General features: G+C 42.6%; 1 protein-coding gene and 1 long non-coding RNA gene across 6 annotated transcripts in view; one reads left to right on the top strand and one right to left on the bottom strand.

The window, feature by feature from the left end:
• LOC137436992 (6-phosphofructo-2-kinase/fructose-2,6-bisphosphatase 4) overlaps positions 1-24,184 on the bottom strand; it is a 182,287-nt gene that overhangs the window by 119,841 nt on the left and 38,262 nt on the right. For all 5 annotated transcript variants that reach the window (XR_013625026.1, XR_013625025.1, XM_068131271.2 and 2 more), the window contains exons 5-6: positions 23,672-23,746; positions 4,822-4,878 (exon numbers count right to left, since the gene is read on the bottom strand). Coding sequence is in view for 3 of the 5 variants with exons in the window: in XM_068131271.2 (XP_067987372.1) it covers positions 4,822-4,878; positions 23,672-23,746 (132 nt within the window). In the remaining 2 variants the exon portion in view is untranslated. The remainder of the gene's footprint in view (positions 1-4,821; positions 4,879-23,671; positions 23,747-24,184) is intronic.
• LOC144894329 (uncharacterized) lies at positions 3,480-12,638 on the top strand. Its single transcript, XR_013625027.1, has 3 exons — positions 3,480-3,664; positions 5,519-7,700; positions 11,615-12,638. It is a non-coding gene; the product is annotated as an uncharacterized LOC144894329 (long non-coding RNA).

Raw genomic sequence — 24,184 nt, 5'->3', positions numbered from 1 at the left:
ATATTACACATATATTAATATTATAATACTAATACTAATTCTTATACGATTATAATTATAATTATTATAATTATTATATTGTTACGGTCCGCGGATAAGGATGTTGTTTGCCGAGCGGAGGCACCGCGGCCGAACAGTTTTTCCCCGACTAAACCCGATTCCCGAACGTTGGCCGGATCGCGCCACAGATATTCAATTTGGAAACCTCTAAAGCGACCGAATGTAAAGAGGAAGAAGAAGACGTACAGAAGAGTAACGGGATTTATTATTTACACACACAAGCAAAAGGAGCAGTCAAAGTTATATACAGGGAACATGGAAAAAGCAGGTGACACAGTGAAAATACTAGCTTATACAAACTTAATTAAATACCCAGGACAGAACAAACAGAACAAACTCACGTACACAAGAAGGATGGAATGGCAGGAATGAATGCTGGAAGGAGGAATGGGAAGGTTCAGCTGGGGTAGATGGTTCGGGCTTGATCCCGCACGGGACGTCGGCTGGACCTCGACGGCCACCGATGCCACCGCTATCTGGTTCCCGCGGGGTAACGGGTTGAAGCTGCCTGGTGGAGTCAACGCTGCTTGTGGAGCCAAAGCTGCTTCTCTGGCTCACCTCAGGACGTGTCTACCGTCTCTGGCGCAACTGCTTGTAATTGACCTTGAACCTTCTCTCTCTTCAAAGCTCATCTGGATCTTCTTACGCAGTACCTTGCGCGCGCGCTTTTATAACGCCTCTGGCGATCAAGCTGCCGGCCTTCAGGACACGCCCATTGGTGTGCTCACCTCAGCCCTGGTTGGTCGCGCGACCCTCTGGCTCCGCCCTTGATGACGACGGGCGGGCACGCCTTTCTTCCCCGACCCGAGCACATGTTCAATGGTGGTTTTGGAGGGGATGTAATATTGGCAATCGAGGCTTGGCCATGACGAAAGGGGAAATGGAGGTTTTGGGAATGGGAATGAAGAATGAAGGGAATCTATCTTATTTCACTTGGTGCAATGGAGTGTCATTTTAATGGAAGACAACGCCTTAACCTAATACACAGAATAAGGAAATAAACTACTGAACAGGGATATTATAGTGTCCTTCAATGTATGCTTTATGGAATTGACTACCGGAACGCCCTTTGACCTTTATACAACAGACTGGAGGCAGGAGGGCTCAGAATAAAGCAATAATAATAACAACACAATAAAAAAAAACACAATCCTCATATCCACAACAATATTGTTATTATATTATATTATTATTATTATTATATTATCATTAATTATACTTAATAAATACTATTATATTATTATTATTATATATTATACATTTATATTACTTCATTATTATTATTATTATTATTAATATTAATACATTTACTTCTTCATGTAGCTGTATGAATCAAATTGGCACCCCTTTATTTGAACTTTTCCAGAGCATTACTTGGTTCCTCCTCAGAACACAAGGGTAGTACAGCATGCACATGAGATTATTTTGAATGTCCCTTCTTTTCTATTGTTTGGCATTTTCTACAAGGTATGGAATGTCCCTTCTTTTCTATACTTTGCCACATGGCACATACCATATAAATGGGCCTTTTTCGATACCCCTGGCATTTTTCCCAAAAATTATATACAACAATCAGCAAGCTATATTCAAAATGAGACAGGAGCTTGCTAAGCAACCACACCAAAGTTTCAGAGTACCAAAATACATCAATAAATAAATCGCTTCATGCGATCGATATATGGGTGCCGTTCAACAGGATGGTATAATGGTATATGATGAATAGAGCCTGTGATGGATGCTGTAAAGAGAAACAGTTTGAGATGGTTTGGTCATGTGTTGAGGAAGGATGAAAGTGACTGGTTGAGAATAGTGATGGAAATGAATGTAGAAGGAAGTAGAGGATGGGGAAGACAGAGAAAGACTTGGCTAAAGATGGTCGAAGAAGAAATGTGGGCAAGGGGCTTAACAAGGAGAGATGCAGAAAATGGACAAAATGGAGAAAATTGTCATGGGGACTGCAAGGCTAACCCCCACTCTTGCAGGGAAAATAGCCTTAAAATGCATGTTGTTGTTGTTGTTCAACAGGATGTCTAAAATACAATCTATCTATAATTCCACTAATCTCTGTCTGTGTGTGTGTGTGTATGCGACCGCTGTTTCTCGACAACTACCGGTCCGATATACTTGAAACTTGCCAGGTATATTGCTGGGGACCCGAGGATGTGCCTTTTCAAGGTTTCATATTAATCGGACAAGTAGTTACCGAGCTATGTCCAAAAAACGATTCAACCAATCAGAGAGCAGCGAGCTATCACGTGTGCCGAACGTGCCGAACAGACTCTGCCTCGGACGGCACATTTGAGAGCGTATTCATTTATTTCACGTTGGCAAACTATGTTGGCGTTAAACTATGTTTTAAAACTAATTAAAACTACTTTGCGATTCATCGTAACTGCGATTCGTAACTGCCGTTCGCTTTGGCTTTGCGAATGAACCAAACCATTTCATGTAAATAGAGGGGGGGGATTGTCACCGTACTCGCAAGCCGTTCGCTTTGGACCAAACCATTTCATGTAAATAGAGGGGGGGGATATAATTTTAGATATAGATATAGTACGGGCATGCCCTAGTTTGATAAAATACAAGTGAACATCGTTTTCTCACCCAGGACTTTGCAAGGAACAAAAAGATCCCAAGCAAGTAGAGTACTGGGGGATGTACGGTCGTTGTATCCAGCCCATGGACTATCATGTCTCTCAGTGTAACAATTGCATGGCTGTTAGGAATTGGTTCAAAGACAGCAATGATGAGAACCTGCAGTGGTTCAGCCCAGAGCCCCAGATTAAAGCAAACCAATCCGGGACTCGTTAAAAAATGCCGCATGAGGGCCAGTCAACATCGTACAAAGGACCACTGAACCCACACACACACCTGCTCTGAATGAGGAAGGGGTGCAACATTTGGTGCAAAGTGTTGGTGATGGTGACAGCTCAATATTTCCTTACTGCCCCAATGCTGTAGTCCATTCAGTGTATGTCAATATGCATTTTTATAAAGCAAGCCAGGTTGAAATGTTATAAGGTGGATTAATAAGTCACACACCTCAAATATGAGGATGTATGGCATATATAATTATGATTATGATATGGATGTATAATTCATATTTAACTTTATTGTGCTAACATGTTAAATGAGATCGGCAAAGGACACTCCAAGATGTGTAAAAACCCAAGAGAAACTCACCATTTGTTTGCTTATTCATATCTTGGCATTTAAGGGATTCAAAAGCCTTTTGTACACGATCATGGTAATTGAGAACTCTATATGCTATATAGGAAATGAGAACGCAGCAAGTGCTAGCTATTCATAGTGCCACCATGCAAGTACTGGGCATGGATCTTCAGTCTGCTTTGCCAAAACGCAAGATTACACTGCTTTGGTAAACACTTGCTGGCCGACGTGAGTTCGAGGCACACATCGAGTTCGTGTGAAAATAAACAAACTGCCCGCACACCTATGATGCACACAGCATAAAGATGGCGCCGCATCGCTCCGAGACTGCTCGTATTGCTGATGCAGGTGGTAGGAAGTGTCGTTAAAAGCCAATATGGAACCCGTATCCCCTCAATGAGGAAATGTCCAAACACATGCCGACATCAATGGGGTAATTTGCTCTCCTTGCGACAGAGATTTTTTGACTTTCACTTGTTTTGGTGCATTTTCCTTAAAATTAGTCTATGTATGATAACGCTAATGGGATGGCAGCATTACATGTTTCATGCATTGTGAGTGCTGGAGATAGTATGGGTCGGTTATTAAATGTTTTCAAAGTGTGACAAATGCCAGCCGAATGATTTGTTATGACGTTTCTGTAACTGATTTTCCTTCATGTTCAATTGAACCTCCCCATTTCTGCATTGTGTTACTGTATCTTGGTACTGCTTGTTGGCTCTTCCAAGGTTCATTGCCTCTTGATATATATTGTATTCTATATATGTACAGCGAGAGCATGACAGGATGGTGCACAGATAGCGGACTTGACTGAGCTGTCTGGTCTGAGTTCAAGTCTCAACACGACTACAGACTGTCGTGCTGGTGGTGCCCAAGTGGGGTGTTGCATCAACGAGTATGCACCATATCTTGGATCAGAGGGACGTTAAGCTAAGCACAAGCTTGCTGGCACTGGTTGCTCATAGACAGTAAAGATTCTGCAGTCTTTTGAAGAAGAGTAGGTGAGTTATCACCGGCTCCCTGATCAAATTGCAAATTCTTGCCAAAACTAGCTTGTCTAGTAACCCACGAGATTGGCCTCTGGCACATCATCACTAACCATAGATCAATGGTCTATGGCAGAGCCTGAAACATGGCAGGACAACTAACAACAAGATATCTTGATTTTGACGACATCTTGTTTTTTTGCAATTAATTACTATTATTCACTATGAACATTTCCATTGTTATTCTGGCTATTCCAACAGGGATTGGTTCAACAAACAAGTTTTTTTAAAAATACAAATTGAAATAAAGGCATGTTCAAAAAGCACTTGCCGAGTTCACTCACAGAAGGTTTGCAGTTTCCTCTCAAAATATCTTTTCCAAAATTAATGATCAGGATTCATACATTTGGCATGTGACTAATCACATAAGTGTGCTGACTTGAACATTATCAATTGCGTTGGTTAGACAAGTAATGAGATTTATGCCACATCTCAGTTCAAGTTGTATTGTCTACACATTGCTTATTTCTGATCTTCTGAAACACGAGTACCTTCTGGAACTATAAGAGTCAAACTGCTACTATGCACTGCGGATGAATCTCACCATGATGCTTGTGTTGATAACCTCTGGATCATCACAAATGGACTCCACAAAGAATGTCTGCAGCAAAGATGGGAAAAGGACCATCACATTCTGACAAATCATAATTATAGTGTATGCGGTTATGTTGCAATTAACAGGGGAGTGAAACTTTCATATAGAATCTTGAAACTGGTACTTATTCACTTCTTTAGATCACATAGGACTCAAAACCACCTGTTTCCAATTTTTTCCAGCATGGATACGCACTAAATCCAAGATGGCGGCCATTTAACACGATAATCGCTTAATCGCCAACTATTTTGGACATTTGTAATGGATATAGTTGTCCAATGTCTAGTATATCGTTTTATAGGTTTTTTTGGTCACTGAATTCATTGAAGTACTTATATCATCAATAACACAAAGCATAAAGTGAATAATCATCCAATATGAGGTATAATTGGCGCCATATGGCATGGCACACCCATATAAATACCCAATAAACGGTACACAAATATTTGGGTTATAATAATGATTATGTATATTTGTTTTTCAGCAAAATAAATCTGTCCTGATCGTTCTATGGAAGACTGCATGGCATGAGCCATAATAATGTAACCACAGGAATGGATGCATGGGTGCAATCTGCCATGAAATCAGAGTTGACCAGCTTATGAAGTGTCCATTTCTAAACATGTATTTTCTTTTCTACTTGCAGGTAAATAATGGCATCCGAAGCGGAACCTCTGGAGAAAAGGGCACGTACCAAACTAAATTTCAAGCTGTGCATCAAATGTCAAACTTCAAAAGAAGAACAATTAAAGGAACCCCCACAGTCCCAAAAGCAATCAACGTATGACAAATTTCTAACAGCGGTTCGTTTGAGAGCGCAGTTTGGAAACACTGACTTTATTGCACTCAACGAAAAAATTGGACAATTGACAGCACAAGATTTATGTGAGAAACATGTTGTGTGGCACAGAACGTGCTATGCTATGAGCACAAATAAAGAACATATAATACATGATGAAAAACGCTACAACCGAGCGTGTGCAACATCCGATGTTACTCTCCTTAGTAGCCGAACCGTGGGGAGACCAACTGCTTCATCAACACTTTGTGCTACGGACGAAGAGCCAGTGTCAAAAAAGTACACCCGATCACAGTTAACTGCATATGACAAAACAGAATGTTTCTTCTGTCAAGGCAAAATACAAGGTCCCTTGCACAAATGTCAATCAGCAAATATTGGAAAGCAGATAAAGGACATAGTACACCACTCCAACAACCAAGAATGGAAGGTTAACTATGCCACTGTCCTATCTGACAATGATGCGCTGTCACGTGATATTGTCTACCACAAGAAGTGCATCACCGAACAGTGGCAGTTTCTAAAGCAGGGAAATGCTGCAGACAGTGGATCATGCCCTAAGACAGCTGACCGCTGCAACACAGATGCCAGTGGGCCGACAGTACAGTGAGTACACCACATCACGGCTGAAATTGAATTCTTTGCCGAAATACAAGATCGCATCAACGAGGGAGAATTTATTCCAATGGACGAAGCAGAAAAGCTATACTTATTGAAGATGGAACAATACAACATCCAGTATGTCTCGAAGTTTTCTAACGCCAAGTCCGAGCGGAGGTGGCTACGACAAAATATCGAGGAAAATGTTAATCTCGTTCAGTTCACACCATTACCGAAGAAGCCTACACTGATACATTCCAAAGCTGCACAAAATGCTGCAGTTGATGAAGCTGTCAAGAACAACACATACGATGACATGAAGAAGTTATTTGAAGCAAGCAGAGTCCTACGTAAATTGATCCAGGAAACAAAGAAAGACCCGTGGGTTTTCACCGGAACACTCGAAAATAGTGAGCATTGCGTAGTGCCACAGGAGCTCCACAGCATGGTGCTTTGGATCATGAAAGGTACAACTACAGTTAAAACTGAAGCTCGTGCACAAGAGTTTAATAGATCTGCGTCAATCGTCTCTCAGCAAATAGTACAAGCCCACAAATCTAATCGGCAACTCCTGTATGACCCAAAATCACCAGTGGCTGCATCGTAATAGATGGCATGGCTCTCGTGCAGGAGATGGTTGTTCGGAAGGATGGTATAAAGTGTTGCCGAGACCTGTCAGGCTGTTTCATTCGAAGTGTTGACAACAAGTCGCGAGGCTACAGTGACATATACTTATTATTCGATAACTACACTGTTACAAACTCCATGAAGGACAGAACGAGACAGCTCCGAACAGCAGGAAGAGCACAAGACAAGGGATACAAAATAGAAGATTCCACACCTATCAAAGACTTTAAGGTATTCCTAGGAACCAAGGAAACCAAAGCCAACCTCGTGCTATACCTTGCACAAAAATCTGTCCAGCTGTGCAAACTGCCGATCACTACCCACACACACAAAGGTGTTATGTCTTCCCAATCAAACATGGTGAACATCACAAGTACACAGGAGGAAGCCGACACATTACTGGTCATGTATGCAGTAGCAGTGAGTAGTTTGGGTAATACACCACATATATACTCCTCTGACACAGATGTGTTGGTGCTCGCTCTGCACAGGGTCCCAGACCTCAACACAGAGAGTCTCATCATCATGGGCTCTGGTGATCGACGACGGAAGATTAAATTCAAACCTATCTACATGGCCATTGGCGCAGAACGTGCAGCAGCTGTGCCAGGATTCCACGCGCTCACTGGATGTGATACCACTGGCCACATCCAGGGAAAGGGAAAGCCTACTTGCTTCAAATCCTTCATGAAGGCTAGTGATGACGTAATCCATGCACTAGCTGGGCTTGGTGTTGGTGTGTATCCATCTCCGGAGGTGTTGGCTGGTTGTGAAAAGTTCATGTGTCAGCTCTTCAAACCTGGTTTAGTCTAGTAGGAAGATTAGGTCCACCTGCACCCCCTGGAGATATACTTCTAATCAGTGTTTCTAGATTGGAAAAAATGTGTAGAAAATGACTAGCTATGGCCCCAAGCTGAAAAAATGTCCCACATACCATTTTTATGCAAATTACTGCTGCCATTATCAAAAAAACGATTTTTGACATATCTCAGCCAATATTGCAGATAATTGAAAAATGAAGGTGTCTAGACCCATGTTTTGAAGGGCATAGATCATGATAGAACTATTCATAACATGATTACATGTGTCTATGGTATACTAGTATGCATATTAATGCTGTAATTACAAAATAATCAGTTTTACAAATGATAAGGATACGTTAATACTGCAGATAACTTAACATGGTATATAAGGGGTCTAAACCCAGGTATTTTCAAGGTTAAATGTCAACAAGATGCTCCTGAGTCTTGCATAGGGGCGGGACATTGGCAGTAACATTGGTACCACTCAACTTTTCTTCCCACCATTGACTTTGTATTGCGAGAGATTTTCACTTGCTTATTTAAAGGTTTCTCACCCAGCCCACGTAAAATCTACCAACTCCTGCTGTTAACTCCCAAACATATTTTTTTATGTTATCCAATCACAGTGCAGAAATGACAGACTAGAGATCCAAATTAGTGCTGCTATAGCTGCCATTTTACATTTCCATCCATGTAACATGCGCGCTCGCGCGCTCGTATCAATTGGTAATGTCGCGCGCTCGTATCAATTGGTAACGTTGATGTTATTGAATACCTCAGTTGAAAGTTCAGTCTTCCATTCCATCTGTGTGTTGTTCTTGGTATTCATCCTCCAATCTAGCCAGGTAAGATGCTAACTATAATGTTACTCACACTCTTGACTTCAGTTTCTGCATGAAATCATAAACAGGCAGAATAACAGCTGAGCCAGCTAGCACCATGTTAGCTAACGTTAAAGCTAGCCTCATCTATGTACAGTATGTTCCTAATGTCGGTGTAACTTAAACTTTTGTTAATGCCAAACATGAGACATATCTGTTGACTTCTGTATATGAATTGAACCAGAAAGAGGCACGACAGCTGAGCTAGCTACAGTAACTTAGCACAATGTTTCATTGGCCTAGATAGCTAACGTTAGTGTGGAAGAATTTAGATGTTTTAGCTATTAGCACTTTTGATGCCACTAAACATGGTTTAGTCAGCTAAAAAGTACCCTAGTGTAGAACATGACTCAGAACCTCTGTTACCTCACTGAAAACTCAGAGCCTCCTTTCACAGGCACTTTTAACATCATTCGTGATTTCTTATTTGTCATTTAACAGTGATGGTAGACATCGACAGCAAGCATGCCCAAAAGAAAACGGAGTGTAGAACCTGCAGCCCAAAGCTCTCCTCCTACATGCATCCTTCATGTACCATCCATGTCTGATCATGGGGATTTCACGCCCCTCCGTAAAATTAAAGGATCTGCTTCAGAAAAACTGCAACTGCTTCAAAAGATCCGGGATAGACGTCTCAACCAACCGCATGACTCCCCATGTCGTATGCAATCAGTATGTGATCAGATCCCGGCAACTCTTCCTGATGACCTAGAAAGAGTAGGATATCACAGCAAGTGTTATAAGCACTTTGTCCGCCACTTTCATCGTCTGGGAGATGATACAGAACCAGGGCCATCAACCTCATCATGGCATCACTCTCCTCGTAAACCAGGAGGTTCTGCTGAACCCATCTTCCCGCCAGAGTGTATATTTTGTGAGAAAGTTGAGACCAAAGATGCTCATCGCAATACTGAGAGGCCTACAACCTTCCCATCCTTTAAAAACAAAGAAAATGCATGGGAGCAAATCGAAACACGGGCTGAGAAAATGGGTCTCTATCGACTCCATCGAAAGGTGAAAAACAAAGACCTCTTTGCATGTGAGGCCAAACACCATCCGTCATGTTTTAAAGCTTTCCGCACAGCATTCTACAACTATGAGCGTGCGATTCACAGAGCCGAAGCACCAAAGGAGCAGGCTTGCATGTCAGCCGCCCATGAAAAGGCATTCAACTCAGTACTGGAACACATTCAAACCCAGGTCATCCAGCAGAATAAAGTTCTACAGCTTTCTTCCTTGCGCTTGCTCTATGTCGAGGAACTGAAACTGAATGGATATGAGAACTCAAATTATCGGTCAGAGAAACTACTGAAACGCCTACAGAATGACCCAATCAAGGAGCATATCCACTTCACGAAGGTTGATCATGACAAATGTGATGTCATTTCTTTCTGGCTTGTGCACAGCTCAAACATAACAGTTTCCAATGCTCTCGCACGAGCATTCACACTCGGAAGCACAAACAAGAACCAAAATGTTGCCCTCCAACTTCGCCAGGTAATTCTACAGGCTTTCAGAGAGTGTAAAGACCAACCATGGCCACCAACAGCTGAAGACATGGAGCTCAATCCTGAAGACATCCTACCTCCAGACCTTGTCCGCTTTCTCAGCGTGCTAATGACTGGCAAGGAGGGCATCGAGACAGAAAAGGTGAAGCGTCTGGTCTTCTCCATTGGACAAGATCTGTGCCGTGCAGTGTCAGATGGAAAATGGAAGTTACCAAAGCACATTCTCCTCTGTGTGACTGTAAGGCACCTGTTCCGAAGCAAACAGCTCACCACAATACTACACAGGCTTGGACACTCTGAGAGCTACGATTTCGCCTTGGAGTTGGAAACTGCTCTCGCCAAGGTCCTGGATGAAGTCTCAACTTATCGTACACCACAAATTGTGACAGGAGAGGGCAACCTTGTATTCCACTGTGAGTGGGACAACTTGAATAAAACCACTACCAGTGTGCACGGCAGCAACATTGTAAACAGTGCTGGAGGAATCATGGTGCAGGAGGTCAAGCCCGGGTTCGAGAGCAGCAAGGACCGAATGCTACCTACCATCAATAGGTCACAACAGCGTAGCCTGAAGGTCGACACACCAAAAACTCTCCCACCCTTGCACTTTACTCGCGTTGGCCCGAAGTTCCCTGAAGGCTCATCATTCACACCGCCAGCAGAGAATGACACAGTCTATGCCACTACGATGCAAGAGTACTACATCTGGCTCTTCATCAGATACATCGGAAGCTGTGGCCTGCAGCCTGTGCCTGGGCTAGGGGGTTTCACCTCTGCAACTGGTTCTCCCCCACCCAGCAAATCAACAGTCGACTACTGCACGCCTATCCACCAACCGATCACAGACAACGCAGTTGTTCGTGAGCTACTGAAGCGTTCCGAGGCAGCAACTGCTGAGGTGGGTCAGAGATGGGTCCTGAATACATTTGATCTGGGTGTCTGCATGAAAGCCCTTCCCATCATCTGGCGCTGGCCAAATGAATTTGCTAGTCATGTAGTAACGATTGGACCCTTCCACACATCCATGAACTACATCGGGATGCTCACTGGACACAAGATGCGTGGTTCTGGATATGCAGAGATTCTCTTTGAGGCACAACTAGTAACAAGTGGATCTCTCAAAGGTGTTCTCAGTGGAAAGGCCTACGCAAAGTCCCTCTTTTGCCTCAAAACAGTGTGTGAGGCAATGGAGAGGCTGTTGATGGAGAGATTCACTGAGGAGGAGAACATCATGATCTCTGACCCTGCTGTGCTTCTCAGAATGACCCAGTCTTGCAACCGAGAGCACCTCGATGAAGCCCTCAAAGACCCCTCAACTCTACTCCTCATCAAAAATTTGCATAAAATTTGCATAATTTTGCATAAAATTTGCAGCAGTAATTTGCATAAAAATGGTATGTGGGACATTTTTTCAGCTTGGGGCCATAGCTAGTCATTTTCTACACATTTTTTCCAATCTAGAAACACTGATTAGAAGTATATCTCCGGGGGGTGCAGGGGGACCTAGTCTTCCTACTAGACTAGTTATGAATCAGCTAAAGCACTCCGGTGGCATATGTTCAAGCAACTCAAGGGCAACCAGGGTGTAGAGAAACTACCTCCAACTCAAGGATCCATAACTGAACACATTCTGCGAGCACACTTCCAAGCTAACATTTGGGTGCAGGACACAGTAGCTGTTCCAAGTCTTCTAGATCCAGTATCGTTGGGATGGAAACATCTAGATGATGGACGTTGTGTTCCTGTGACGTCGAAAGTTCCACCAGTACCAGAGGCTGTCGTCGGCCTCGTGAAGTGTTCATGTATTGCCAGCAAATGCAGTGGACGGTGTTCTTGCAAGACCAATAATCTGTTATGCACAGAGCTTTGCAAGTGTGAAGGTGCTGAAGGATCATGCACTAATGTTGCAAATGAGGAGACAGAGAGTGATGATGATGATGACAGCGACAGTGATGACTAATAACATGGCAGTAATAACTAGCATCCGGATACATGTATAATTGAGCATCGAATTTGATATGTGTATGAACACCATTTTGTTTTCCCCATGATTGTTAGATACATAACATGCCTAGGTAAATTTCCATAACACAAGTATGTTGATAAATGGTTTGATTTTTCTGTATATGGTGGCCACCATCTTGGACTTATTCTACGACATTAATGAAAACATTGAAAACTTCTTAAAGAAGTAACATACTTGGTAGAAAAGAATATATTGTAATCACAAAAATGTCCTTAGCTTATCATTATACATGTACGTAAATAAATGGTTCAGATATAAAAAATATCGTATTTTTTCGAAATTTGGTGGACGCCATCTTGGATGTTGTCAATGGATATGAATGAAAACATTGAAGACAGTCTATTTCATACAACCATATGTAGATACAAATATATTGTAATCAAAAGCATGTCCATAATAAGCTTATCATTGTGCATATATTGAATAAGTTGGTTCAAATAGAACGATTTATTGCTTTTTCGGTATATGCTGGCGGCCATCTTGAATTTTGCCACTGGACATAAATTAAAAAATTGGAAACAGGTTGTTTTGTGTTCAGTGTGATCATAGAAAGTAAAAAATCACAAGTTTGCAGATTCTATATGAACCGTTCACTAAATAACACAACGACCTACACTATTACTGCAATCACATTAAAGGGCTACAAACACCATCTTGGGTGCAAGTAAGATTTTGATAGCCATTTATGGTATGGATGCAATTGTAAAAGACCTTCTTTTTTTTTTCCCCACCCACTAGACTTTTTAATCGAGCTGGAAACAGAACAGAAATGGCATCATATGTTGGATACTATGCTTTACAAATGTCGATAACTCTTCTTTCAAGGAAATTACAAACTAGATGGTATTCATAGAATACTTACGCTGTGCAGTCAACTTGGTGCGAGCCAACTCTTCTGTTTTTGAAGGTTTTTTTATTTGATCCAATATGGCTGCCAGACCACGTGAGCGATGACATCATACATTTACATTCTCTAATATAATTGTGGTGAAGATCACGCTCAATAAATTTCAAACTGATCAGACTAAGTGTTTTCCCTGTCAAATTAAGACATCATAATTAAGGCACCAATGACGTCATTGTTAACAACACCTATTCCCCATATGGAGTTCTTTACAATGAGCTACGTTTCAGTTATTTTTCATGGAGTATTTTTGGAGATAGTTACGTTTTTCGGTTTTTCCAAGATGGCGCCTGTACCACGTAACCTATGACGTCATAATCATTCAAATATTCTACAGGAGGAGACACTCCTATGGTGAACATTTCATGCCCATCAGACCAACAGTTGCAGTGAAATAAAATTCATCCTGATAGGATGAAGCGTCATACTTGTCGAATTATGACGTCATAATGAAAACAACGATGACAATCATTAACATATATTATTCCCCATGGGGAGTACTTGACAATGAGCTACGCTTCAATTTTTCCTTTTGAGCGGTTTCGGAGATATAGAGGTGCAACGTTTTTCCAAGATGGCGTCTGTACCACGTAACCTATGACGTCATAATTATGAATAAAACAAGACCGAAAGTCTAACATCGGCATAGCCGGGCTTGTTTGATACTTTAGTTGAAGAGGATAGTATGACCTGGGTGGGGTACCAGTTAGCAAATAATGTAAGTATTAAAAGTATTTTGCATTGAGACACTGCTCTATTCTATGTTTCGAGTCAACAATGAACCAATGATGCACCGCTTCAATCTAGAAACTTTGCAATAACACCAAAGGGATTGCAGTGTTACGATTATATTTACTATATTATTAGTATTAACGCTATTATTATTATTATTATGAAAACAATACTACTGATTTTAAAAACCTGGGATAATTTGTCCGAAGCAGCCTGAAAGTGAGCCACGAAGGCATGAAGCCTAAGGCCTATAAGTACTGTGTTGTTTGAAGATCCGTAACGTCTATGCGTTCGATATTTGATGGTGATTTTAACAATCGGTTTGTTTGTGCTTCACACTGAATGAAATTTGCAAAGGTAGAGCATGGCGATTGTGATATATGACAGGTTTGACAATATGTTTGGCCTGAACGAAATTGGAATCAAAATTGTGGCGTGCGGAGTCAGCCGCCATACCGCCGTAATGACATCAGACATAATCACATCACCCTGTCATGTGACCAGATCCTCAACTCTGATTGGTATATGTTTGAGGGGACATATATACATAGACAGGCAAACACTGTTCTAGATGGCCTTGCCCTATGGGCTATGCCGTAAAAATTCTAAACTGGGAGGCTCTCCTATGGTAAAATTGTGTCAATCGACCAACGGTTGCCAAGAAAATGAATTTTCAAAATGCAAACACACACGTCACACAGACATATGCAAACGAATGCCTAACCCTGATTTTTGCTTAATGAGCGCAGGGTAATTAAATGTGTATCTGTGTCTATACTGTACAAATGCCAAAATGATGGAGCTATTTATGTACAGTGATTAATGCTGCGATCAGGGGATTTTAGGAGCACATTTGATTAAAGATTATCCTTGCAGGAGAGAGTAGAATAGGTACACCGTATCCCTGCGCATCGTAAGAGGTGACCAAGGGTTGGCGTCAGGAAGGGCATCCGGCCATAAAAACATTGCCTCAAACAGGGAACCATGATCGTCATGGGGCCTGCAAGGCTAACCCCCGCCCCAGCGGGGAAAAATGGCCTTAAAACGATCATTCTTGCAGGAGAGAGTAGGAGTGGGACATTCAGGAAGCGAGCCTGGAGTTTAGCAGTATTTTGGCTCTGAATTTGTGCCAATTGTGCATGCACAGAGAGTGAGATAATATTTTTAGTCTGTCTGCCTGTCTGAGAGTCAAACAAAATTGAAAATTCCAAACAGGAAAACTTACTGATTTTAAGGATGCCATAAAGGACACAAACAACAAGCACAAATAACTAATGTAACGTGTTAACTGTTTAAAAAGGTGGTGGAAAAGACAGCTTCAACTGCGGCAAACTTCCGAATAAAAATTTTCTACGATCTTTAAAATTTTATTTCTACGTTATTTTATTTTATTTTATTTCTAGATCTTTAAATTCTACATTATTTTATTTCAATTCAATTATATACTTAAATACTGTAGAACACAAATCATCCTTTTGGCACTTTCAAAAACCTTCAGTTTAGCAGTGATTGGACAAAAATATATGCCCTGAGGGCAGAGTAACTAAGAAAATGAGTATTAACACCATCTCATGTCATGACAGCAGCATAATTGTTGGAGATTCTGACAAATATGGCGGCGCCAAGCGCTGTTCGCATGGTACATCTTTTTATCAAATATTATTCCAAAATCACCATTTTCTAAGAGGATTTTTTTTTGTATACATAAAGGCTCGCACAAAGCACAGCAAGAGCAGAGGGTGCAATACCAGAAAGGAGGTGGTCGAAGAAAGTTGGCAGGAGGTTTGTAATTATGCAAATTCATGGATAAACCTCAATGGCCATGAAAAACGCATCTCAGCGGAGCATCGTCAGCTGTGGAATGTTGTTTGACCCATCGGCTTTGTATGGTTACCATCATGCAAGGTTAACCAACAAAACAAACATAGATCATGCTCATAAAAGCAAAGCAAAGTTTAAAGACTCTTCCCATATCCTTTTTCTCAAAACTGTGTGGGGTAAAGTGCTCTATGAAGTCTCTAGTTCTTTAATTTAGCAATTACCAGGTGAGTATCTTTAACAGTAACCGAATGGTAGGAATGATTGAGAAACACCCGTTCAGTGAGCAGCCATGATGGAACTACTTTATTGTATACTAGCGAGGTACCCGTGCTAAGCACGGGTGGGAAACCAAAAGCAAACAAACAATGTGGAAACGGTGAATGCTAAACAATGGAACCAATAAATTCCACATTCCTTTGCCACCTGTAGTCAAACATCAAGCATGGACAGCAGGTTCGTGAAGGACTTCCATGAAAAACGTACCCGTTTGAATGGTCTATACTCTATACCCAGTCAATGGCGAATCTGCATATAGCGATCTACGAATGTCACGATTAGAAAGTGGAAACCCTCACGTCATTTCCTCATTCACTTGAACTCAATGTCTCTGTTTTCATTCCAAACAGCATAACTCCAATCACAAATTAAATAGCATTAATATTTAAAAATATTAACTTTCACCAACACTCATGACAAAAACAAATATTTAAATCCTTGCTGACGTTACATTCGGATATGGAAGAGTTCCGTACGTTGGAAATTCAAAATCATAATTGTATTCACTCAATCACAAACGTCATTCCAATCATAAATTGATACTATAACAAAATACTGTGTTAAATGACGATTGGATTGAGATATCAAACCAGCTCATTATCATCATGTGCTCACTTCCGGATTTGGGGCAGCTCGGTATCGAGTTAATCTCAAAATCATAATTTTATTGAGGAACTTATGAAACCACTTACCTAACTTACAACATCCACTGGGACCACCAAAACATTCCACAGTAGGTTTGGTGGAGCTAGCCCCAAAAGTGAGGGAGTAGTTTGGGGATGGACGGACAGACACTCCTGTTTTATAATATAGAATACTCCAAACCAACAGGTCATCAGCCTCTAATTAACATATTGTTACGGTTTTTAGAACCTTCACTTTATCAAATTTAGTATTAAAATCCCTAATAACCCCCCGTGTACATTTCCCCTTAATTGGCTGTTAATTGTTTGCACCTTAGTTAGTCCTTCGCATCACGTAGCAAATAGTAGGCTTCCCTCAATAGTTATCTCATTATTATATGTCAGTATAAGGCTCTGTTTTTCCACTAGTTCATTGCGTTGCACCAAATCAAATAAGATAGATCCCCTTTCAATTGCCCAAAACCTCCATTGCCAACTGCATTGCTCCCTTTCCAATTGCATGCCTCCATTTCCAACTGAATTGCTCCATTTCCAATTGCATGCCTCCATTTCCAACTGAATTGCTCCCTTTCCAACTGCATTGCTCCCTTTCCAATTGCATGCCTCCATTTCCAACTGAATTGCTCCATTTCCAACTGCATGCCTCCATTTCCAACTGAATTGCTCCATTTCCAACTGCATTGCCCCGTTACCAACTGCATTCGCCGCCATGCCATGTGCTCTAACTCGGGGAAGAAGGGCGTGGCCCCACCTCGTCATCAGGAGGAGGAGTGAGCCAGCCCCGATCAACCAACCGAGAAGGAGTGGGTTTGGCTTGAGAGGGCGGAGAAAGAAACATCGAGGAGGTTCAAGAAGATTCTAAGGTGGGGCCTATAAAACCCAGTGCGGGAAACCCCCACCTCAGTTCTGTGGAGGGAGGTGCTTGAGACGAGTGAGAGTCCGCAGGGAGAGAAACCGTACAAGAGTCCCATGGGTGTCGACGGAGTGTGACAGACGCAGGAGGCGGAGAACGCTGCCGGTGAAACCGAATACGTGGAGCTGCCGGCTGAAGCTGCCGGCTGTTTGCCGGGTTTTGCGCCTCGACCCCAGAGCGTGGACCGCGAGCTGAAGCCTGACCTAGACGCTACCATCTGCCTTGACTCTTCTCTCCCTTCCCATACCATCCCTGCCATTCCATCCATTCGTGTACGTGAGTTTGTCTTGTCTGGGGTTTTAAGTAAGTTTGTATAAGTATAAGTTGCTCTGTGTCCATCTTTCCCTGTAAATTACTTTTATTCCATTTGTTTTCTTTTGGTTGTATAGTAATAATAAATATTTGTTCTTCCTTACTTTGGCTTCTTCTTCCTCGTCCGATCGTCCTTGTCTTTTCCATCATTGAACACCTGTGGCACGATTTGGCCAACGCTCAGGATCGGGTTAGTCTTTGCTAAACGGCGCGGATTCCGGATTGCTACACCGCTCGGCAAATACCATCTTATCCGGGGCTCGGGCGGAGCTATCCACCGGCTTCGTGGAGAGATTGGCGGCGGTGTACGGGACTCCCTTGACCAATCACCTCGGCCAATCTCACCCCACAAAGAAGCGGGATATTTCCAGGACTCGAATGGCCAGCTTAAAAGACGAGGGGTTAAACCCCCCCCTGCCCCCTCGGTAAGGGGAGTGCCGAAACCGAGGTCCGTAACAATATGTATGAGCTGCACTTCCACAACAGTATCTATTCTAAAAGGAGAATCGTCCGTCCGTGTGTGCAAGCATGTGTGTGTCACGCTTTATTCTAAAGGATTCCTGCTGTCGTAGCATAATAAAAAGTAGTACCGTTGGAAAGCGAATAATCAATTTACTTCGAACAAGGATTGATGTCTGTTTAATCATAAAAATGCCTGTTTTAAAAGCCTGTATTTCAGGAATGCAAGGAGAGGAATCAGGTCATTGAGCATTAATGTATCGGTTCCAACGGCATGGCAGCAGGAACCCTTTCAAATAAAGCATGACAGACACGAGAGGAGCACACAAACAGCAAAAACCACAGCAACGAAGACATCAGCAAATAGAACGGCACTCGTTAGAGCACATACCTATGCAGGTTGAACAGTTTACATTTTTGTAACCCACTGATAAGCCGGATCTGCATCCGTAACTGAACCAAAATCTAATTAATGATCCTTTTCACACACCCAACCTGTCCCCAAAGTATCGTCCGAATCTATCCTATTCACAGACAAACAGCCATCCAAGAGTGAAAACATAACCTTTGTGCACCCATGTAATTGTTGGTGGTGGTACCAATAACGACATGTTACAAGAGATCTTCTTCTTTTTTTTCGCACATTACACATTACACATTATTTTACATCCACATTGAGATTCACAGGAAGATATGTAATATGTTTGTTGTCTTTTGATTAAATATAAATCACTTAAAAAGTGCAACACGTAAATTTTTTAGGAAATCAGAGATGTCTCCCTTGACATATCACGTGCCTTCGATACGGTCTGGCACCCAGCTCTGCTCACCAAACTCTCCTCCTATGGCATCCATGGAAATCTCCACGCATGGCTTCTCATGGCATGGCTTCTTCTCCATGCAAATCTCCACAAATCTCCACGTGGACTTCCTCTCTGGTCATAGTCAACGTGTGGCCCTAAATGGATTTCTCTCATCTCCCCTTCCTGTTCTGGCTGGAGTTCGCCAAGGCAGTGTTCTGGGCCCTGTGCTATTTTTGGTCTTCATCAATGATCTCTCCATCAATGAAATGCAGTTTGGATTTATGCCAGGAAGAGGAACGACAGACACGCTTTTTATTGTGAGGCAGTTGCAGGAGAAGTATATGGAGAAGAGGAAGAAGTTGTTTCTTGGGTTTGTTGATCTGGAGAAAGCATTCGATAGGGTTCCACATTAAGTAGTGACATGGGCATTGAGGAAGTTAGGAGTGGAGGAATGGTTGATCAGAGTAGTGATGGCAATGTACAAAAGAGCACGCACAGCTGTAAGGACGAAGGACAGGAACAGTGGTGAGTTTGAGGTGAAGGTGGGAGTGCATCAGGGGTCGGTACTAAGTCCACTACTATTTGTAGCTGTGATGGAGGTGCTGGCTCAGAACGTAAAGGAGGGTTTACCATGGGAGTTGTTGTATGCAGATGATCTGGTGTTGATTGCAGAAAGTATGGATGGACTGAAGGAGAAGATGAACAAGTGGAAGGAATGTATGGAGACAAAAGGTCTGAAGGTGAATATCAGAAAAACGAAGGTGATGGCAAGTGGTAAAGCATGTGGTGAGGTGGAAAGAACTGGGAAGTGGCCGTGTGCTGTGTGCAGGAAGGGTGTCGGAGTGAATTCCATTCAATGTACAATGTGCGCTGAGTGGGTTCATCAAAAATGTAGTGGTTTGAGAGGGTCATTAACCAGTGTGGCAGCTACATTCAAGTGTAAGGTGTGCACAGAGGGAGCTGCAGATGGAGGAAATGTTGAGTTGGATCTTGGAGATGGCATGAAGCTGGAAGGTGTGAAAACATTTTGATACCTTGGAGACATGCTGAATGGAGAAGGTGGATCAGACTCGGCAACGGTTGCTCGAGTGAGATGTGCATGGAAGAAGTTTCGGGAACTGAGTGGCGTGCTGACGAGGAGGGGAGTGTCATTGAAGCTGAAGGGAAAGGTGTATGCTGCATGTGTGAGAAGTGCAATGATTTATGGGAGTGAGACATGGGTAATGAACGTAGAGCAGCAACGAAGGCTGGAAAGGGTGGAAATGCGAATGGTTCGGTGGATGTGTGGAGTATCGTTGAGAGAGAGGAAGACAAATGATGAATTGCGAAAGATGATGGGAATAGAGCCTGTGATGGATGCTGTGAAGAGAAACAGGTTGAGATGGATTGGTCATGTGTTGAGGAAGGATGAAAGTGACTGGTTGAAAAGAGTGATGGAAATGAATGTAGAAGGATGTAGAGGACGGGGAAGACCGAGAAAGACTTGGCTAAAGATGGTCGAAGAAGAAATGCGGGCAAGGGGGTTAACAAGGGGAGATGCAGAAAATAGGGCAAAATGGAGAACATTGTCATGGGGACCGCAAGGCTAACCCCCGCTCTTGCAGGGAAAATGGCCTTAAAATGCCTGTTGTTGTTGTTGTTATCAATGATCTCTCCGACTCTCTGGAAAATCCTCTCTATCTCTTTGCTGACGACTCCACTATCTGCCGCTCCATTCCTCATCCCTCAGATCGGCAGTCTGCAACCTCCTCACTCTCTGCAGACCTGGAAAAAATCAGACTGGTCAAACAAGTGGAACATGTCTTTCAATCCTGACAAATCGCACACTCTTACAATGTCTCTCCGAAAGGACCGACTGGGAAACCCTCCCATCTACTTTCTCAACAATCCTCTCCAAGAAGTTCTGTCGCTCAAGCTTTTGGGTCTCACTATCTGCCATGATCTTTCTTGGGAAAACCACATTTCCAAGCTGGCCTCCAAAGCCAGTCGCCGACTGGGCATCCTCCGTCGTGCGAAGTCCTTCCTTGGCACACCTGAGCTCCTCACCACATACAAGGCTTTCATCCACAGCTCAATGGAATACTGCTCTCCCCTCTGGGCTGGTGCTCCTGCCTCACACCTAGCTCGTCTTCACGCTGTTGAAACCAAAGCGTTCAGAATCATTGGAATCTCCCGTGATGAAGCTAACTCCGAGGGCCTTTCACTCACTCAACGCAGGCAGGTTGGTGGTCTTTCTGTCTTCTACCGACTCCTCTCCGGCCTTGCTCCCCCAGCTCTCTCTGTGCTCTGTCCCCCCAATATTCCTTCAGGTCGCACAAGACCTGCCAGCAACCCTCTTATGGTTAAACTGCCAAAATCTAGGCTCTCTGCTCACCTTCACTCTTTCATTCCCCTTTTCTCCCGCCTCTGGAACAAACTCCCCCACTCCCTTCAATCCCACTCCTCCCTCCAGGTCTTTAAAACAGCTGTTCACCACCATCTCTTATCTTCCCCCATCCAAAACCTTGATCTTTTCTACCCCCGCTAATTCAACCCAGATACACTTCTTTTTCTTTTTTTGAAATTCCAACTTCTTTCCTGGAAGTCCTTGCAGTGTTCATATGTTTTATACCTCTCCCACCTCCCCCAAAGCCCTCCCCCTCCCACATTTCTCCCGTTGTCCCTGCTCTCAAATGTTGTGTTTGTGTCCTTCCCCCTCTCTCCCCATCTTGTCTGCCGCTCCCCTTATTTTTTGTGTTTTGTGTATCGGTTTGACTTTTTGTGTGATTAATGTTAGCTCTTTCATGAGCCTCGATCTTGTATACAAAAAAAAATGAGTGAGAAAGCATTTTTAGTCTTTGGTACAACTCAGAGTTCGAACCGCCGACTTCATAGACCGAGAGTGTAGCCTGTAACCCTGGGGTTCTTAACCTGGGGTATGGGGACCAAAATCTGGGGGTATGGGACTCGTAATAAATTATAATGATAAATTGTAATAAATTCAATGAAATATCAACTTTAAATATATAATAAATGGTAATAGTCGTGCAGACAGTCAACTTTATTCATGGACGGGGATTAAATCATCGGCTATTTCAAAAATTCTGTGATGAGATTGGGGTGGAACATTGTGTTTTACTGTACCACACAGAGGTACGTTGGCTATCTCGTGGTCATGTTTTCGCACGTGTAGTGGAACTTCGGGAAGAAATTCTCGAATTCCTCAGGCATCAACAATCCCCTCTTGCGAACAGTTTTGAAGATGAGCATTTTATTGTTGGCCTGGGATATATGGCCGATATTTTCGGTCACCTCAATGACTTGAACATGTCGATACAGGGAAAAAATATGGACATTATTCAAGCCAGGGGAAAGTTAGTGGCATTCACGAAGAAATTACCTATTTGGAGTCGCCGTGTTGAAAGCGGAAACATGGCGAACTTTCCAATCCTTGGCGATATCCTTCTTGATGGAGAAGATGAAAAGGCATTGCCTGGGGAAATACTTCAAGAAGTCAAGGACCATTTGAAAGTCCTAAGTACCAATTTTGAGGGTTACTTCTCAGATATTGATGATCTTAGCACGGAATCCGTTTGGACCCAGAACCCTTTGATATTTCTACGATGAGTGACAACGATTTAGTGAAGGATGATTTGATCGAGTTCCAAGAAGATCAAAGAAAGAAAGCTGATTTCGGAAAGGCTGGGCTGGATTTTAAGCAGTTTTGGTGTGAGCAGATAGCAGCTTACCCTAGCTTGGCGAAGAGGGCAATTAATGTGTTGGTTCCCTTCACAACTATGTATCTCTGTGAAACAGGTTTCTCTGCATTATTGAACCTGAAATCAAAGTGGAGAAATCGACTTGATGTGTCCGATGACATGCGAGTGGCGTTGTCACGAACTGTGTCCCGATACCATATTCTGATTGCACGAAAACAGCAGCAACAATCTCACTAGATTAGTAAAACGGCTTGCATAAAACTTGCATGTTTTAGTTTCGTTTATTTTTTTATTTTTTTGTGAACACGCAAAGAAATACAGTAAATAGGGATAAAATCCTAATGATTTTCTTTCCTGTTCTGTTCCTAATTATCCATATGTAAAACTAAGCTATTGAGATATTTTGAAGTCACACTGGAACCTAATGGGACTGGTAATCAGGCGCAGATCCCCGAACTTGGCCCATTTTCTGGGTAATAAGTTACCAATTTTCATCCAAAAAAATAGGCAATTAAAGTAAAAACACCCCTCAGAATGCACAACAGAGCACCTAGAAATCAAAAAAATTCTAGGGGGACATGCCCCCAGTCCCCCCCTAGCTATGCGCACCTTCAGTGCGCCTTGGTCAGTCAGCAGTCTGGCGAAGGGGGTATGGGGACATCGTGGGCAATCCGTTGGGGGTCTTGACAGGGAAAAAGGTTAAGAACCCCTGCTCTAACCATTATGCCACAGAGTGTGGTTTTCATTCAACCGAGACTGATAACCACACAATCTTAAACTCGTGCACACAACACACCATGCTCATTGCAGAGCATCGGTTCTGTTGAAGACGTCTCTTGGCAAGGGTTACAATATCGGACGAATTGCCATGCCGACTGAGGATATTTAAACTCAGGAAGTATAAAAATCGCTGAAATAAACTGCAGACTTATTGTATACCAAGGGATAATACATTGGCCAAAAGCAAACATTTTCAATCAGTATTGCCCTCACCTTATATCCATTTTCCTCTGCGAAGTTAAGGATGAGGTCCCGACGTTCTCGAGTGGAGTTTGTTGCATCGAACACCTAATGGAGAATAATCATTGGTGGAACATACAATTTAAATTAAGTGAGTTTTCACATCAAGAAAAAAAAAAAGACAATAAAACATAACTTGCAGCGCAAATGATGAACACACCATGGATTCTATCAACCTGCTACTACGACAAATTGTATAGATCCTGCTTGTTGGAACAGCCACTGTATGCTTGGCCTAGATTTTTGCACAACTTGCTAGTCACGACTAGAATTGTTTGGCTCAAAGTGCAGGCTTTTGTAAATCTTTCAATGCCGGCGATAACTTGCCAATTTACCATCCACAGACTAATGCTAGCAGACAAAACACTCAGCTCAACGTCCATCCGAAGGACGGTGCACTTGGTAATTCAACGCTCTACCTGCGAAGCACTTATCCGCCAGTTTAAGGTTGGACCGAGAATCATTAAACCGAGAATAGACTGCTCA

This window comes from Myxine glutinosa, chromosome 11, assembly GCF_964187855.1.
Source record: "Myxine glutinosa chromosome 11, kmMyxGlut1.1, whole genome shotgun sequence".
In the NCBI taxonomy this organism is placed as follows: domain Eukaryota; kingdom Metazoa; phylum Chordata; class Myxini; order Myxiniformes; family Myxinidae; genus Myxine; species Myxine glutinosa.
The sequence above is the reverse complement of the archived record's forward strand: the minus strand, read 5'-3'. Positions and strand labels throughout refer to the sequence as shown.